Genomic DNA, 15,090 nt, shown 5'->3' on the forward strand with positions numbered 1-15,090 from the left:
CTCTCCCTCTACCACCACCCCCACTCACTCAAAATGTCCGCCGACAAAAAGTCCCCTCAGGGATTCGCCCGTTAGTATCTATCTCGCTGCAGCTCCCTACTTGCTTACGAGCCACGCAGTCGACTTCCTCATGGGTGGTGTGTCCGCTGTCCGTCAAATCCTTCCACTTTTTTTTTTCAGACCCGCTCACGCGACACTTTTAGGCTGTCGCAAAGACCAGCGCGGCTCCTATCGAGCGTATCAAGCTGCTCGTGCAAAACCAGGATGAGATGGTCTTTGCTTTTCTCCATCGTTTGGCCCGACTCGACTGACACGTCACGAACAGATCAAGCAAGGGCGGCTGGCCACTCCCTACAAGGGCATCACTGACGCCTTTGTCCGCACATACCGTGATGAGGGCCTCGTCTCGCTGTGGCGAGGAAACACAGCCAATGTCATCCGTTACTTCCCAACGCAAGCTCTCAACTTTGCCTTCAGTGCGTTGTCAACCTCGCTGTTTTTTCATGTCTAACACTGCTCGCAGAGGACTACTTCAAGTCCTTGTTCGGTTTCAAAAAGAACGAGGGCTACTGGAAGTGGTTCGCTGGCAACATTGCTTCCGGTTCCGGTGCTGGTGCCATGTCATTGCTCTTTGTCTACTCGCTCGATTACGCCCGGACACGTTTGGCTAACGATGCCAAATCTTCCAAGGCTGGAGGGGCTCGTCAATTCAACGGTCTCGTCGACGTTTATCGCAAGACACTCGCTTCTGATGGTATTGCCGGTCTCTACCGTGGTTTCGTTCCTTCCGTTGTCGGCATCGTCGTCTACCGTGGTCTCTACTTTGGTGTTTACGACTCGCTCAGTATGTCTTTTTTACTCTTCCAGAACTCTGGTCTAACCCTTGTGCAGAGCCTGTTGTCCTCGTTGGCGCACTCCAGGGATCTTTCCTCGCCTCGTTTGCTCTTGGTTGGGGTGTTACTACCGGCGCTGGTTTGGCTTCATACCCTCTTGACACCATTCGGTCTGTTTCTCTCTCCTTCCATCAATGACGCACCCTGATAGTTGGCAGTCGTCGCATGATGATGACCTCCGGCAGTGGCGTTAACTACAAGTCTATGTTCGATGCTGGTTCGCAAATCATTGCCAAGGAGGGTACCAAATCGCTCTTCAAGGGTGCTGGTGCCAACATTCTCCGTGGTGTTGCTGGTGCTGGTGTGCTTTCGCTCTATGACAAGTTCCAAGAGGTGACATTTTTCTCCTTGATTGATCCACTTCTGATGGCTTGTAGCTCGCATTCGGCAAAGTCTACTCTGGTGGATCTGGTTAAGCGTATTTCTGAGAGGATGCAGTGGGACTTCATTAGACGATACACTTCTTTACTTCTTCTCTCTCTCTCATCCCCCGAGGGCTAATCACATTAATGAATATTGGTCCCAACATTTGTGACGACGTGACTTATGCGCGTCTTTCCCGTGCTTCGTCCATACCAAGAGCAGGCCTTGCGAGCATGTGAAGAAGCGTTAAACTCTGGCGTTCATCGAATTGGTGTCTCTCTTCCAACGGTGGGTCAACTGAAGCACGTCAAAAGTGACTTATAAGCAGTCAAATGTAGGGAGCAGGAAAGACAGTCGTGTTTACGACACTCTTGTCGCGAATTAAACCGCCCACCAGCAATGTCTCGCGCGCTCTCATTGTCGTCAACAGTATAGAGCTGGCTCGACAGTCTGCAGAGCAAGCCCAACAACTCTTTCCCAGCTGGAATGTCGAGATTGAGCAAGGGACCAAGCATCGAGCGTCTGGAGAAGCGGATGTTACGGTGGCCACATACCAGACATTACTACAAGCTTCACGAATAAAGAAATTCAATCCAGCCATGCTGAAAGCTGTTGTAAGTTGCTATGTTTTGAACTTCAAGGAAGACACATTGACTGGGTTTTGAGATTGTTGACGAAGCCCACCATGCCGCAGCGCCGTCATATCGACGTATTCTCTCCCACTTTGCGACTGAAATCAAAAGCCCGGAACCCAACGCCCAGCTACCCATCCTCGCCCACAAGATACCCATCATCGGATTTTCTGCTACCTTCAGCCGCCATGACGGGCTTGCATTGGGTTCGGTCTTTGAGCGTATTGTCTATCACAGAGATTTCCTGGAAATGATTAAAGAGCAATGGTACGCGTCAAGACTTTGTTATCGGAGACCTCTCATATCTTTGCAGGCTTTGCGATGTTCGGTTCACCACCGTTCGCGCGAGCTTAAACTTGAGCAATGTGACGGTGAACTCGCGGACGGGAGACTTCAATCCCACGTCGCTTGCTCACGTCGTTAATACTGACACAGTTAACAACCTCGTCGTAAGGACGTGGCTTGACAAAGGTCAGCAACTGGAACTGTGCAGCGGAATCAATGTTGAAACTGTCTTTCCAGCCTCTGGGCGCAAATCGACGCTCGTCTTCTGTGTCAATATCGCCCATTGCGAGTCATTAACCCAAACGTTCCGCGGTTACGGTATCGATGCGCGATATCTCGTCTCCAGCACCCCAGTTAGTCGAGTTTTAACTTGGCCCGTGCAGAACTCTAATTTGCATAGGCCCTGGAGCGCAAAGCACTCGTAACAGCCTTCAAGGCTGGTCAAATACCAGTTCTTATCAATTGTGCAATACTTACGGAAGGCGCTGACATCCCCAATGTGGACTGCGTTCTGGTGGCTCGTCCGACGCGTTCTCGCAACATCTTTGCCCAAATGGTTAGCTCAAAATCATTCCGCCCATTATATATACTCAAAACTACAGATCGGCCGTGGAATGCGGTTGTCTCCTGCGACTGGAAAGACGGACTGCCGCATCATCGATTTTGTGGACAGCGCTGGCCGAGTGGAAGGCTTAGTAACTATTCCGAGTCTCTTCGGACTTGACCCTGACGCGATTTCGAACGATGGTAAGTGGACAGCCTATTCCCGTTGTCTGATATGTCGACTGCTGTGTAGACGAGACTCCCGAAACCCTGGAGAAGCGTGCGGCAGAAACCAACGCGCTTGATAGCGTCGACAGCAGCATTCCAGATCCGAAATCTGTGACATACAAAGACTATGAAGATCCACTGTCATATTTTGAGCAAGCTGCTGGAGGGGGCCAACATATTTCCAGGTTCAGCAGGAATGCTTGGGTCAGCTGTGGAGATGTTCATATTCTCGAATGTCTGGGCAAGGGCTCAGTGAGAATAGAAGCCGTGGACGGTAAAAGTCAATATTGTGCACATCCGGCTACTCACGACCTTGTAGACGAGGAAGGGAGGCATTTCAAAGCACACTACAACCCTGAAGTGGATCACAGCACGGCGGCGACACTGGGGATTGGTCGATTTCTACGCAGCCGTCCCATTCTCAGTGCGTAGACTCCTCGTCCGCCGTCATTGACTCCAACTTGGCTACAGCGGCGCAAACGTTACAAGATGCCATCCACGGGTGTGATACCTACGTCGCAGAGAAGGTCGTTCTTGGTCCAATGGCTGCTGGGTATGTTTCCTACTCGCGCGCAAGGAACTAGAGACGACATATATCACTAGGCTTCTCCGGACAGCACGGTGGCGCAAAGCACCAGCATCAGAGCAACAAAAAAATCTCGTGGCCAAGCGTTGGGCTAAGCGCTTGTTAGACTCAGAGGACGCAAGAGAAAAAATTGACGATAAGATTGCGAATCTCACTAAAGGCGAGGCAGCCACCATCATCACTCGAATGAAGAATGGCGCATTGTTGCGTTTCGACAAGAAAGTCACTGCGGGAAAGAAGGCGGCTGTAAAGAAAGAGAAGGAGATTTCACGACGCGCCAGAGAGACAGTGAGGGTCGGTCCACTTGAAAAATAGTGTGGAGAGAAAGTTATTCCGTTAGTGCTACTATCGTATTCAACTGAGGAGAGACGGCTAATTGGCTTTGCAGTGTCAACGAAGCAGCTTGTTGGCAGTTATCTATCAGCCGTTCGAGAGACAGTGGGTTGCTGAGAGGAGAATTTTCCTGGCTCAAGCCAGCCAGCAAAGCGCCAACAAGTGAATCGCCAGCTCCCGTCGAGTTAACCAATTCGGTGGGATGGGATGGGAAATGCTGGACAATCAACACTTGCGACCCAGATTCTGCATGAGCAACCAGCAAACCGCTTTCAGGATTGCTCCTGATGTCCACCCAACTGTCTGCCTCTGTGCCAACCAATTTCAGAACGCAAAGCACGCCTTGTTTGCCGCACTTGACGAATATATTGCTGAAGAATGGTGTCAAATGAATTGCCATTTGCGCGACCCCCTCGTCAACAAGGAAGTTAATGTTGGAATCATCGCGTCTTGGTCGTTTGGCCAGGCGCTCTAGTTCTGCTCGAAAGCTCGTGCCGAGCGCAAGTCGGTCGATTGCGGACCACCAAACATCAGAAGAAGTCAGGCCATCGTCGATGGTAGCCTAAGAGACTCAAAGCAGAGTTCAAGATACTGAATTTGGATATACCTGCATGTAGACGTGTTTCAGTTCGGCCACATTGGGCGTAAAAAAAGACACTGCCGGCTTCGTCGATTTTCTGAAAACATTGGCGATCGCGGGTATAATCCGGGCTGATTTGGGGACCGAAGTGGGTTCACTGTAGAGTCAGTTGCAGGGGTGATCCATGAGCACTCCAGACTGCGTACAATAGCACTGAAATCGACTCAATGTGATGGGCGTGAAAAGAAGGGCTAAATTTTACCTGGAATATCATTTTGAATACAGGAACCAAGGAGTACCTGGATCGCCTCTGAGGATAAATTTGCGTCCAAAGCCACCAAAGATGGCTTGTGCTCTTGAATCTTTGTGACCACCAGCGTCGGGTCCAAATTCTGCGTCACGTCCATGTCGGCAACGCCTCCAATCAAATCGCCATTTTTTCCAAGAAGAAGATTGCAAACGGCTGTCCTTTGCTCCAACTGTTGTATGAACCCGTCAGTCCTCATCCCTATAGCCTTAGTTTGGTCACGTAATAGTGCCCCCCATGCATCATCTCCGAGTGGTGATACCAGGATGGGTGGTTGACCGAGTCGATGACACGCCTCAGCTACATTCCTCGCTACGCCGCCGAGTCCAAAACGGACCTGACCCGGAGATGTTGAACCCACAGAGTCTTTTCCAGTGATTTGAGCAGTTATATCCACCGCTGAGCTCCCAACAATCATGACTTTCGATGGACTGGATGATTCAACGGCTGTTGGCACGAAGGAAGTTGCTCGTTTCGGATCCTTCTAAAGGATAGGCATTATATGACGGTATGCGGAAAACTTGTGATATTTATTGGTTTCTTACTGGACTGGAAATAATGTTCTGATACTGGGATGCTATCTGACCACCTATGCGATGGTCAACATTGAGAACGGTAACCATCGAAGAGTATACCTATCAACGCCGAGTTTTTTAGGAGAGCAATGTTGGCTTCGATGGAGTCGCGTTTGGTGAGCTCTGCAACCCTCGCTAGTAGCCAAGGCGTTACTATGGGAAACTTTCAACTTGAGTTGGCATGACCAAAGGGTACGCACCGTCCTTGCCCCGTTTACTCATCCCATTCGATTCAGATTCGCGGACTGCTTGGTCAACCGCTTCTTGGATCAATCGACCTCGTTCAGCATACTCTTCCGGAATCGGAACTGCAAAAAGCGCGCCATTTTCCATCCCTAGTTGCTGTTGAGTGTCTGAATGTATTTAGACTATGATTGAGCAGAGATAATCTAATCATTTACGAAGAATTTCCGCTGCCACGCGAGGGTTGTCGGTATTCCAAGGTGTCTAGGAGCAGCTAATGCATTTACTCCGTGCTGGGATGCGTTATACTCACCTGGAAGCCACTCTTGGGCGAGAAGAAAGCCGGGAAATCATTCCTTTTGGAGTAAGCCACGACGGGCACGCCAAGCGTTTCCTGCTTTGTTGTAGAAACTGGACAAGAGATGACCGACGATGACCAACCAGATACTCCAGCGTCCTAGAAAGGCTGTTACCGTACAAGGACACTGAGACACAAATGTCTATACCTGCCGATGTCCAGAATACTTTTGATTCCGGCAGAAACAAGGCCGACAGAGCAGCGTGTTAATTCATGTAGATCGGCAGAGATGTCGAGCGCTGTGGATAATAAGAATCAACAAAGTTCACAAAGGCTTTAACACACAGTTCTCTCCCCCACGGTGAACTCCGCCAAGTCTAGAATTTGGCCAATTATTATTTTTTCAAGCGCTCGTAGCACACGCACCCGCCAGTAGCAAAGACCTGGAACTTATTGTTAGGATCACCGTTTCTCATGCTTAGGAAAAGACTACCTTAATACCCGCCAGCGCTGCAAAGATCAATGTCGCGCATATTGTGGTACCCCCGTCTCCTTTCAAAGCGAGGACCGGCGCAATGTCGCGGCGCGAAACCTTCACGGAACGGGGAGGGCTATTGACATCGGCCAGGCGCTCCAGATTCTTGTTATCTAGCCCAATTTTGACGCGACCTCCCACAATGCCGATGGTTGCAGGAATGCATCCAGTCGAGCGCACAACCGTCTCCAGATCACGTGTAACCGCAAGATTTGTTGGAGGCGGGAGACCATGAGTTGTAAGAGCTGTCTCTAAAGCGACACTAGTTCCTCTGAGCCTTCTGAATCAACTAGTGATACCTTAAACTCACACTGGCTTCCCCGTTGCGAGTGCATCTTGGACCTGTTTATATTAGGACAACTGCAAGTTATGACGCGAAAGGCAGACTTCTTCGTGAACGTCGATTGGTGCTCCACGCGCTATCACGGCGCTGAGTTGCGACAAATATCTTCGAGGACAGTGTCTCGGAACAGTGTGGCGAATTCGATGCAACATGTCAGCAGGTCACGTGCATTTCATGGATTCGGCTGCCTCGTTTGAAGCGCGTCTTGACTTGCCCCTCGGCTACTGCGAGCTATCCTACAGGTCGGAGGGCTTTGTTGCTTGATTCAAGTCTGAGAGATTCATCATGTAGTTTGGATCCTCAGTCTGTTATCGCGTCTGTCGGAAATGATGGGGCGAACGGAGCAATCGCTGTTTTCATCGGATTGACCAGGAAAGATAACCTGGATGGTCAGTACTTCTTTCATGGTTATCAGCTAGCTTATATGCCGTAGGCAAGATAGTCGCGCGATTAGAATATCAAGGTCATTTGTTCGTATCCACTGTTCACGCTGACGAGCTGAGGATTTCAGCCTACACCAAGCTGGCCATCAAGACCATGGCTAATGTGATACAAGAGGTCTATAGCGCCACCTTTCCATCAGACTCGTCCGCACCAATCGCCAAATTCGCTGTTCACCACCGACTTGGTGTAGTTCCAGTGGGAGAAGCGAGCATCGTGATCGCAGTCTCAGCCCCACACCGAAAAGAGGCATTTGCAGCTTGCGAGAGTGTCCTGGAAGAAGTCAAAGCCAAGTGTCAGATTTGGAAGCGCGAGTTCTATGAGAATGAAGCAGACGATAGAGCAGAGTGGAAGGCTAACCGATAATTCAATCCAATCGTTTCCCAATTCCGTCGTCCTCCGTCACAACTATCTCGATTCCCCACAAAAATAACGTCAAGAATATGAGGAAAAATCTTGACCATACTTGAGAAGATGCATCGAGGACTATATGACTGAGTATCAAGGAACGAACAAGAAACATAATGGACGGACGTAGAAGATGGGAGTAAACAGTGATGAAAATCGACTGTCGATAGGTGAGGAGGAGACGAGACAGAGCTGACGTCTATTATGGAGGATGAGTGTTGAATAAGGCTGACAAGTGCACTTGCCGGCCGGTCTTCCCATGTAACATCCACCCCATAATCGTCGTCAAAGCTGTCTGCACCGATCTGTGGTAGAATGCGCGAAGCCAAATGCAAGACTGCAAGTCGATAGACTAGAGCAAAAGAAACGGGCTTTGGCAACGTATGACGTATGAAATTGAACAATGCCTCGAAGTGGGGCAGGATATTGGGGAGAAGGGGTGCACTATGGTTGTTCTGTCAGGCACAAACGAAACGAGACTGGACGCACTAAGCAAATGCAGCGTCGAAAGTTGTCTTGGCGTCATCAGACCCGAGACCACACATCCATAGGTTGTAAGCGACAAATAGAGCCATCCCCGACGATTCAATGACATCAGTTCTTTGACTTTGTGAGTTTGGTTGGTGGGAGAAGAGTTGGGTTGCCTACCTGCGGAGAGAGAACCCGATGCATGATAGAAACAGCCAAGCGCAAAGAGCAGCTCCAACGAGGGTGGAGGCTAATGGAGATGATGCTGCTGCGCTGTAAGACGCCACAATCCACCAGAAACTCGCCACATATGTAGCTGCCGTCGCGACTAGCAAGGCAAGCTGGTATGATTCGCGTGAAACAAGTTCTTTTCCGATCTGGGAAGCTTTTTGGATAACGAGGAGGCTCGAAACTCCTTCCAGAAGGACGAAAAGCGGTCCAGAGAAGCCCAGTAGCCACCCCCACCAATCTACTACTGAAAGCACCCACGAATTTACCGGCGAGGAAAAGATATTGAAGCACACTGTGAATATTAGATCAGAGTAAGCCGTGGTTTTGCATCACACCTAGTAAAAGAAAGGAATGCATGGGAACTTGAAGGAATGAGAGCGATCGCGAGCCTGGCAAGAGCACTAGGATGCCAATTGGATGAATAAGTCATTGGACTCAAAGAAACGCACGGATGCAAGTCCCATGAATGAGAGAATGTATTGATAGTAGTAAGGACAGCAGCAAAAAGGCCTTCACCAACGTGGTCAAAACACACGCAGAAAAGAGCGAGTCTTACGCGCTGGGAAAGGGTGGCGAGGGTCAAGGGAAGAAATACAAGAATTTGAACAGCCGTGGAAAGTTGTGCAAAGTGCGAGGAAACGTAAAGGAGGGCAGTTATGGTCATGACGGTGTGCACAAAAGCCTGAGCAGCGGCATGCGGATAGTGACTCCGAATCACGCGATGTGACATGAATGTTATCTTATCTCTGGTTGATGGACTAAGCACTAGATTTACCGATAAGACTAGGCAAAGCCTCCCGAGGATTCAAAAATCCTTTTTCGTGCGCAAAATCCGTCCTCCTAACTGCTCTTGTTGAGTACTTGTCGATGATCGGTATCGTAAGCACATTGAAGCGAGGAGTGATCACGACCATCTGGGAATCTCATGTTAGGTAAAGACAATGAGATACGCTCATCGAAAGGCTCACAGTGTTTGTCTTGATTTCCATCCAGTCCGCTGAGAGTAGAGTTTTCAATCACAGAGCCAATAACTTACGAAAACGTCACAAACCTCGCTCAAAGGTTAACGGCTCGCTAGCCACCATGATTATATTCTCTCTCTTATCTGCTTTTGCCATGCGATAGTGTCCACCGCCACCTTCTGTGTCTTCGCTGAATGTTGTACCAGACGAGAACCACTTCAAAAAAAGTCAGTGCAGGTACGAGAGCAAAATAAACATCAATACGAGAGAAGCCGCTTCGTCCTTGTCGGAAGAAATATAACGTGTGGCGACAACAGTGTCTCCATCAGTCAAGCAGAAGTTCATCAAGCTAGGCTGTCTGTAGGTGAGAAGAAGGCTTATGGGACGAAATGTCTCGGACTTCGGTTACACCAGCAGCTTCAGCATACCCGTTTAATGTGGCGATGGTATCCAGCATTGCCCGGCGTAAGACATCATGGCTAAATGTGCGCGCGTTGGCATCCGGAAGCTGGTGATCTTCAAGTTTAAGCAATAGCTAAACAGAGAACTTGAAGAGAGAACCTTGGATAAGAAAACAGCAAACGCCCACTCGGAATCTGTGTTTCCTTGGGCCATATTGTACGCAAAGTCAGGAAGGTCTCTTTGGAGACGACGCTTTATCAACTCCCATTCAGCTATGGCGCCATTGTGCATGAACTGATCACTGTCAGATGAAGTGAAATTGAGAGTAATATCAAGTACCATTAATTTCCCGTACTTGAAGGGATGGCAATTATCCAGACTCAAGGAGCCTGCAGTCGTTGCGCGAACGTGTCCACTGAAATCTTGATTATTACGGAGCATGGAATTACGACCGAGCTCACAATACGAGCGGAGACTGGGTATCGTTGGAAAGGGGGTTACCACTACTCATAGAATAGTACCTTGATTTTTTTCGGCAAGTCTTTGGAGGTTGATATTATTCCATGCCTTTGGACTCATCATGGCGATGTCCCAGAGGTCTATTCGAACTCACCGGCGTGACACTCGTGAAGATGCATGGCTGCGGGCCGAGCTCTTCGTCGTAAACAGAATCATACCAGCCCACTCCAAAGCCATCTCCGTTCATAGGTCGTCGTCTGTCAAGTCGAAGACGTGAATCAAATGCTTGATTAATTATACTGAGCAAGCTAAGAGCCAGCAAGTTATGTTGAGAGGATTGAGAACCTATGACATGGCCTTGTCAAGAGATGCGAAAGTTGCACAGGTGAGGTTCCTTGGATTGTTCAACCCTAACCATAGCAATAGCAGGACGCCTTCAAACCTTTGTAGATCACAAATCGACACATGAAGGTGGGAGACAAGTTGTGTTCATTGACTCGACACGACTGACGTAAAAGTACACCATTTGCATGCAATCTCGGACAATTTGAATCTAGATCTACAACCAATTCCATTATTCTTGCTCAGATAAATTCCTTTGGTCTATTTGCTGGGTTTCCGCCTGCGACGTCGTACACAAGGCCGGCAACACGAAATGCGAGTTCTATTGCCTCATGAGGAAAATAGGTAGGGATGATGAACACCCACCATCCGCATTCGATTTGTTGCCTGCTTCGGCATAGACACGAACAACATCTTCCGTTCCACTAGGTCTCACGAAAGAACGACCACCCTCATATCGACGAACGAGATCGTTAATCTTGGCCTGCAACCCGGGAGGACTGACGAGTTGGCGCTCAGCATCCTCGGTCTTGAACTGATTACGGTCAGGTACGACAACCTTCACCAGTCTGTTCGGTAGATCGATATAAAGGGAATCCCAATCAGAGCCATCATATGTTTTGTGGGCCAGCACGACTTCAACGAGAAGCATATCAGACAGTGCATCTCCAACCGTTTGGTTAATGAGCAAGTTGAGGTTTCTGAGGTGTTCTAGAGCTGTCGATTGCGCTGGCGTCGAAGGTTCGTATGTTGCCAAGGTCTCTTGTGCAGCTGGCGAGAATAAGACGGTCCCGTGACCGTTTGCCTCAAAGTAAACCCCAACGTTGAAGTTTTCAGCAGCGTGATGAAGATGCTTGACACCAGTTGAAACACATCTGACTGGGAGCCGCTACGAGAGGATAAGTAGTAGAAAAGGGAAAGATGTTCAGAATAACCTCGCTGAGATACTTGGTTGAAGCCCCATTAGCATATGCAGTCTGAACCACACCAACTTTGATTTGACTTTCGAGACCTGCTGTTTTGACGAGATCGACTATGAAAGCTGCGACGAGTGCTGCGATTTTATCGCCATCGAGCATGTGGAATTGACTACGCTCGTCGAGGTAAAAGTACATCAGTCGATCGGCATCACCGTCAAAGCTGCATCCCCGTTGTCCTGGCTGAAGCCGCCCAACGAGAGACGGGGGAAGTTTCTGAGAGGTTTTGACGAAGTCAGCACCACATGCGTTGTTAAGCGCACCGGCTGTGTCAATAGCTGTATTTTCCAGCACTAGAGTCAGACGATCGCCGAGATACCCGGCAAATCTTTCGGCGATTATCGCGCCTACGCCATTCGCACAGTCAACCAAAAGTGGAGGAGGAGTTTGTCGTGGAGACTAGGTAAGTCTTGTCATTCGGGTAATATGAAGGGATTGGAATCGTACCACCAGTTTGTTATATGCGGCAGATAGCTTCTGATAGTAACCCTGCTCCGAATCCTCCCCGTAGCTTTCTTCTGTGCCGAGGGTGTTGATGGCACGCACAAGATAGTGGAGAATGGGGGTTGTAGTGATTCCAGCATCGCGGACTTCGGCACCAAGTGCTGCTAGACCATCTTCCAACGCAGAGACAAGAGATGGGCCTGAGGGGCGTGTGTCGCGGCCGTAGACAACGCGCGCGGGTCTAGACAAATCGATACCCATTCGGTCAACTAGCTTCTCTAGCTCAAGAACGAATTCATCCGTAGTTCCTGCGTTTGAAAGGACAGTTGCATGAGTCTCCCAAGATGCGTCGAGCATTTCTCCGCGTGGATCGACTAGTTTCACCCCATTGTCCTGGAATATATCAGTTCTATTGAACAATTCAGCGTGGTATATACTTGTTCAGGATTGTGCGAGGCGGTGACCATAACTCCGATAGTCCTTCCTTCAAGTCTCTTGCTTCTCAATGCCGCGAGCACGCCGACTCGAAACAGAACAGAGTCAAGCACAGTTGCACTGCAGAAAATATGAGAAGTTGTTATATGGTGGATAGTCAAGCATCCCACATTGTACGAAACCCGGCTGTTCCATATTGGAAGCGGATCTGGGGAGGTTTGGGGTGCTTGTTGCATAGAGCGGGGAGGTTGGGGAACGCGTCAAGAGCCATAGCGCGATGTAGCCAAGCGAGAGTCACCGTCTGTCACGCCGGCGTGTGACAGTCTCAGTGGCGATGCGGTGACATCAGCTTGTTCTCCCAACGACCACAACATGTCGAAATCTCCAGCGCAGGTGGGTAATCGCTTGCTATGTCGCAGGGCATATTCTTAAAGATTTGCAGGGTCTTCTGGAAAAGGCCGATAAGAAAGCAACAGGCTCCTCGGGTTCGCGATCTAATGGATTGTCCGAATGTCACCGATAATTATTAGGTTGGTTCTCGTCCTCATCTTCAAAATGGGAAGAAGCTGGCGATCTATATCAACAAGCGGCCAATGCTTTCAAGATGGAGAAGCAGTTTAAAGAAGCAGGGGATGCGTTTGCAAGGGAAGCAGAGTGTCGGGAGAATAGTAAGGAGCCAAACGAAGCAGCCAACGCTTGGTGGAACGCTTCAAAGGCATACAAGAGAGGGTTCCCTCAACGTAAGTCATCCACGTTGACAATATACGTCAGCTCAAGTCCGCAGTTGCTGTCCAGGCCCTCAGTCAAACCATCACCCATCTGTGTCGTGCGGGTCGTTTCCGCCAGGCTGCCGATCGAGAAAAGGAGATCGGACAAATACACCTTCAAGAGAACAATGACTTGCGAAAAGCATGCGAAAGCTATGAACGAGCTGGGGATTGGTATGCTCAAGAAGATGCAACTGCGTTAATACTATCACTATCGTCCTTGACCTCAACTGAAATTCGCAACAGGACTGCTAATGCTTGCTACAAGGATGCTGCGGACCTTCATGCTGATCTAGAGGAATACCCGCAGGCAATTTCACGTTACGAACAAGTCGCCGACCACTCACTTTCATCCAACTTGACAAAGTACAGCGTCAAAGAATACTGGCTGAGATCTCTACTTTGCTCTCTCGCGATGAAGAATGTAGGATAACCCTGACCTCTCCATTATTTCTCTGATCTCGGCCAGGACACTGTTTCCGCAAAGCGAAGTTATGCTAAATACTCCAACCAGGACCCGTCTTTCCCTAGTACTCGAGAGGCCAAGTTTGCGCAAGCTCTCATCGACGGAGTGGAGGCAGGAGACACTGAAGCATTCACCGCAGCAGTTGTCGAGTTTGACCAGGTTACAAAACTCGATAACTGGAAGACGGGAATGTTGCTCAAGATTAAGAGAGGAATACAAGAGAGCGAAGCTGACCCCGGTATCATGTAATGAGGCCTTGAACAAGCCTTGAATGTAGTTAATTATATATTCGGACATCAGAGGAAGGACACGTCGCGCCTTGTCACCGTCACTTTTAAGCCTGTTTTTCGCGTCGATGCGGCTTGTACGCTATGCTATCCTGAGCATTGTCCACTTCGTCTATTCCTTCATTTCTCTCCTAATTTCCTGCTGGAACTACTCAACACCTTCCCCGCTTCGAACTACGCGACGTCGGATACCTGGTCATCTTGCCCTTATTCTTGTTCCCAAAGTCGACTCCAAATCTACTCGAGAATGCATGCTGGAAACCATTGCTCGCGTTGTGGGCTGGTGTCGCGTCATTGGAGTTCAAAAGCTGACTGTTTATGACAGTGAAGGTATGCACCTACTCCGCTTCTGCAAACCAAACTGAATCGAATCAGGTATTCTGGTTGATTGTGAAGAACAACTTTCTCGGCGTGTCTTCGCGATTTCTGAGTCTGCTGGCGATGATTCAGAATCGGATATAGAGTACCCTCTTACTCCACCTTCGTCCGACTACTCCGAATCCCGTCCTCTCTCACCAGAACATGTCTTTGGGGAATCTTCCACCATTACAATCCATCTTCCGAGAGCTATTCGCAAGCGTGCAAGTAGATATGGCTTGAAGACGCGTCCTGCTCGGGACAGTATGTTCCAGTCTCTCTGCTACGGTATGCAATAGGCTAACTAATGCACTCAAGGCCAACAACGACCTTTGGAACTTTGCATCGCGTCTCGGAATGCAGGGAAATCCACCTTGGCCGCGACTGCCACTTCTTTAGCGCGCAGACGAATGAAAGATCCTTCCCAACCATCTGTTTCCGTCGAAATACTCAATGCGTTGCTGGAAGGTGCGGTCTAATGCAGGGTGTTGCGGTTGAGATCTTGACTTGTTGATTCACAGGCCCCAACTGTGTTACTGCACCTGATTTCCTCATTCTCCATCCTTTGCGGGACGCCGACCACAGCCTCGTTCCTTTGGAGCTCTATGGATTCCCTCCTTGGCAGATTCGATTGACCGAAATATAGTCAGTGGTGGAATTTGAGCCATGAAATTTTGTGACTGACCTCCGAGCAGCTATAATCAGCACGTCCGACCTATCGACAGAATCAAAAGCTTCCTCGGTCGACGTTCTAAAAATGAGCCCCGGCTATTGACAGAAATAGAGTTTCGTGCCGCACTGGACGAATTTGCTGGAGCGGAGATGCGTTTTGGAAGATAGAAAGTGGGGGGCTGTAGGCTGTGTGCAGTGTATTGATTTTGTTGGGAATTCCGATATCAGATCACAGTGGGCAGTGAAAGTCGTATTACTATTTAACGCGTCTTTCACACCTTGCCGTTC

General features: G+C 49.3%; 8 protein-coding genes across 8 annotated transcripts; 4 read left to right on the forward strand and 4 right to left on the reverse strand.

Moving 5' to 3' along the window:
- Positions 1 to 33: 33 nt before the first annotated feature.
- On the forward strand, positions 34 to 1,309 carry MIND_00480600 (DEAD-box family helicase; the record flags this gene model as incomplete). The annotated part of the gene is made up of 8 exons (XM_037361609.1): positions 34 to 70; positions 120 to 148; positions 204 to 272; positions 326 to 476; positions 524 to 844; positions 892 to 1,003; positions 1,052 to 1,226; positions 1,271 to 1,309. 8 exons carry the CDS (start codon positions 34 to 36, stop codon positions 1,307 to 1,309), a joined length of 933 nt encoding a protein of 310 aa, XP_037221901.1.
- Positions 1,310 to 1,439: 130 nt separating this feature from the next.
- MIND_00480700 (DEAD-box family helicase) lies at positions 1,440 to 3,845 on the forward strand (the record flags this gene model as incomplete). The annotated part of the gene is made up of 11 exons (XM_037361610.1): positions 1,440 to 1,544; positions 1,595 to 1,870; positions 1,923 to 2,155; positions 2,202 to 2,359; positions 2,411 to 2,526; positions 2,574 to 2,729; positions 2,776 to 2,920; positions 2,970 to 3,218; positions 3,264 to 3,368; positions 3,416 to 3,497; positions 3,548 to 3,845. 11 exons carry the CDS (start codon positions 1,440 to 1,442, stop codon positions 3,843 to 3,845), a joined length of 1,923 nt encoding a protein of 640 aa, XP_037221902.1.
- Positions 3,846 to 3,858: 13 nt separating this feature from the next.
- MIND_00480800 (Indigoidine synthase A-like protein) lies at positions 3,859 to 6,836 on the reverse strand (the record flags this gene model as incomplete). The annotated part of the gene is made up of 16 exons (XM_037361611.1): positions 3,859 to 4,425; positions 4,471 to 4,600; positions 4,636 to 4,666; positions 4,706 to 5,234; positions 5,296 to 5,339; positions 5,386 to 5,478; positions 5,526 to 5,678; positions 5,727 to 5,772; positions 5,822 to 5,902; positions 5,950 to 5,965; positions 6,015 to 6,105; positions 6,152 to 6,183; positions 6,233 to 6,249; positions 6,300 to 6,603; positions 6,652 to 6,683; positions 6,729 to 6,836. The coding sequence occupies 16 exons, from the start codon at positions 6,834 to 6,836 to the stop codon at positions 3,859 to 3,861; spliced, it is 2,274 nt and encodes a 757-aa protein (XP_037221903.1).
- Positions 6,837 to 6,858: 22 nt separating this feature from the next.
- Positions 6,859 to 7,491, forward strand: MIND_00480900 (Molybdenum cofactor synthesis 2; the record flags this gene model as incomplete). Its single annotated transcript, XM_037361612.1, has 4 exons — positions 6,859 to 6,926; positions 6,976 to 7,073; positions 7,118 to 7,147; positions 7,196 to 7,491. The coding sequence occupies 4 exons, from the start codon at positions 6,859 to 6,861 to the stop codon at positions 7,489 to 7,491; spliced, it is 492 nt and encodes a 163-aa protein (XP_037221904.1).
- MIND_00481000 (uncharacterized protein) lies at positions 7,409 to 8,896 on the reverse strand (the record flags this gene model as incomplete). Its single annotated transcript, XM_037361613.1, has 8 exons — positions 7,409 to 7,611; positions 7,660 to 7,732; positions 7,767 to 7,977; positions 8,023 to 8,133; positions 8,182 to 8,524; positions 8,568 to 8,633; positions 8,682 to 8,742; positions 8,789 to 8,896. 8 exons carry the CDS (start codon positions 8,894 to 8,896, stop codon positions 7,493 to 7,495), a joined length of 1,092 nt encoding a protein of 363 aa, XP_037221905.1. The 3' UTR covers positions 7,409 to 7,492.
- A 94-nt stretch (positions 8,897 to 8,990) lies between these two features.
- Positions 8,991 to 10,522, reverse strand: MIND_00481100 (Glutamine amidotransferase type-2 domain-containing protein; the record flags this gene model as incomplete). The annotated part of the gene is made up of 13 exons (XM_037361614.1): positions 8,991 to 9,146; positions 9,201 to 9,229; positions 9,284 to 9,410; positions 9,459 to 9,548; positions 9,595 to 9,702; positions 9,756 to 9,890; positions 9,936 to 10,011; positions 10,058 to 10,071; positions 10,118 to 10,163; positions 10,210 to 10,236; positions 10,274 to 10,354; positions 10,401 to 10,449; positions 10,498 to 10,522. The coding sequence occupies 13 exons, from the start codon at positions 10,520 to 10,522 to the stop codon at positions 8,991 to 8,993; spliced, it is 963 nt and encodes a 320-aa protein (XP_037221906.1).
- A 117-nt stretch (positions 10,523 to 10,639) lies between these two features.
- MIND_00481200 (Phosphoacetylglucosamine mutase) lies at positions 10,640 to 12,524 on the reverse strand (the record flags this gene model as incomplete). The annotated part of the gene is made up of 6 exons (XM_037361615.1): positions 10,640 to 10,719; positions 10,764 to 11,286; positions 11,333 to 11,773; positions 11,822 to 12,211; positions 12,256 to 12,373; positions 12,424 to 12,524. The coding sequence occupies 6 exons, from the start codon at positions 12,522 to 12,524 to the stop codon at positions 10,640 to 10,642; spliced, it is 1,653 nt and encodes a 550-aa protein (XP_037221907.1).
- A 1,275-nt stretch (positions 12,525 to 13,799) lies between these two features.
- Positions 13,800 to 14,970, forward strand: MIND_00481400 (DUF2235 domain-containing protein; the record flags this gene model as incomplete). Its single annotated transcript, XM_037361616.1, has 5 exons — positions 13,800 to 14,103; positions 14,149 to 14,394; positions 14,449 to 14,598; positions 14,652 to 14,775; positions 14,826 to 14,970. Exons 1-5 carry the CDS (start codon positions 13,842 to 13,844, stop codon positions 14,968 to 14,970), a joined length of 927 nt encoding a protein of 308 aa, XP_037221908.1. The 5' UTR covers positions 13,800 to 13,841.
- Between the last annotated feature and the right edge of the window lie 120 nt (positions 14,971 to 15,090).

Source organism: Mycena indigotica, assembly GCF_014461135.1.
Source record: "Mycena indigotica strain 171206Taipei chromosome Unknown Mind.scaff0004, whole genome shotgun sequence".
Taxonomy (NCBI): Eukaryota; Fungi; Basidiomycota; class Agaricomycetes; order Agaricales; family Mycenaceae; genus Mycena; species Mycena indigotica.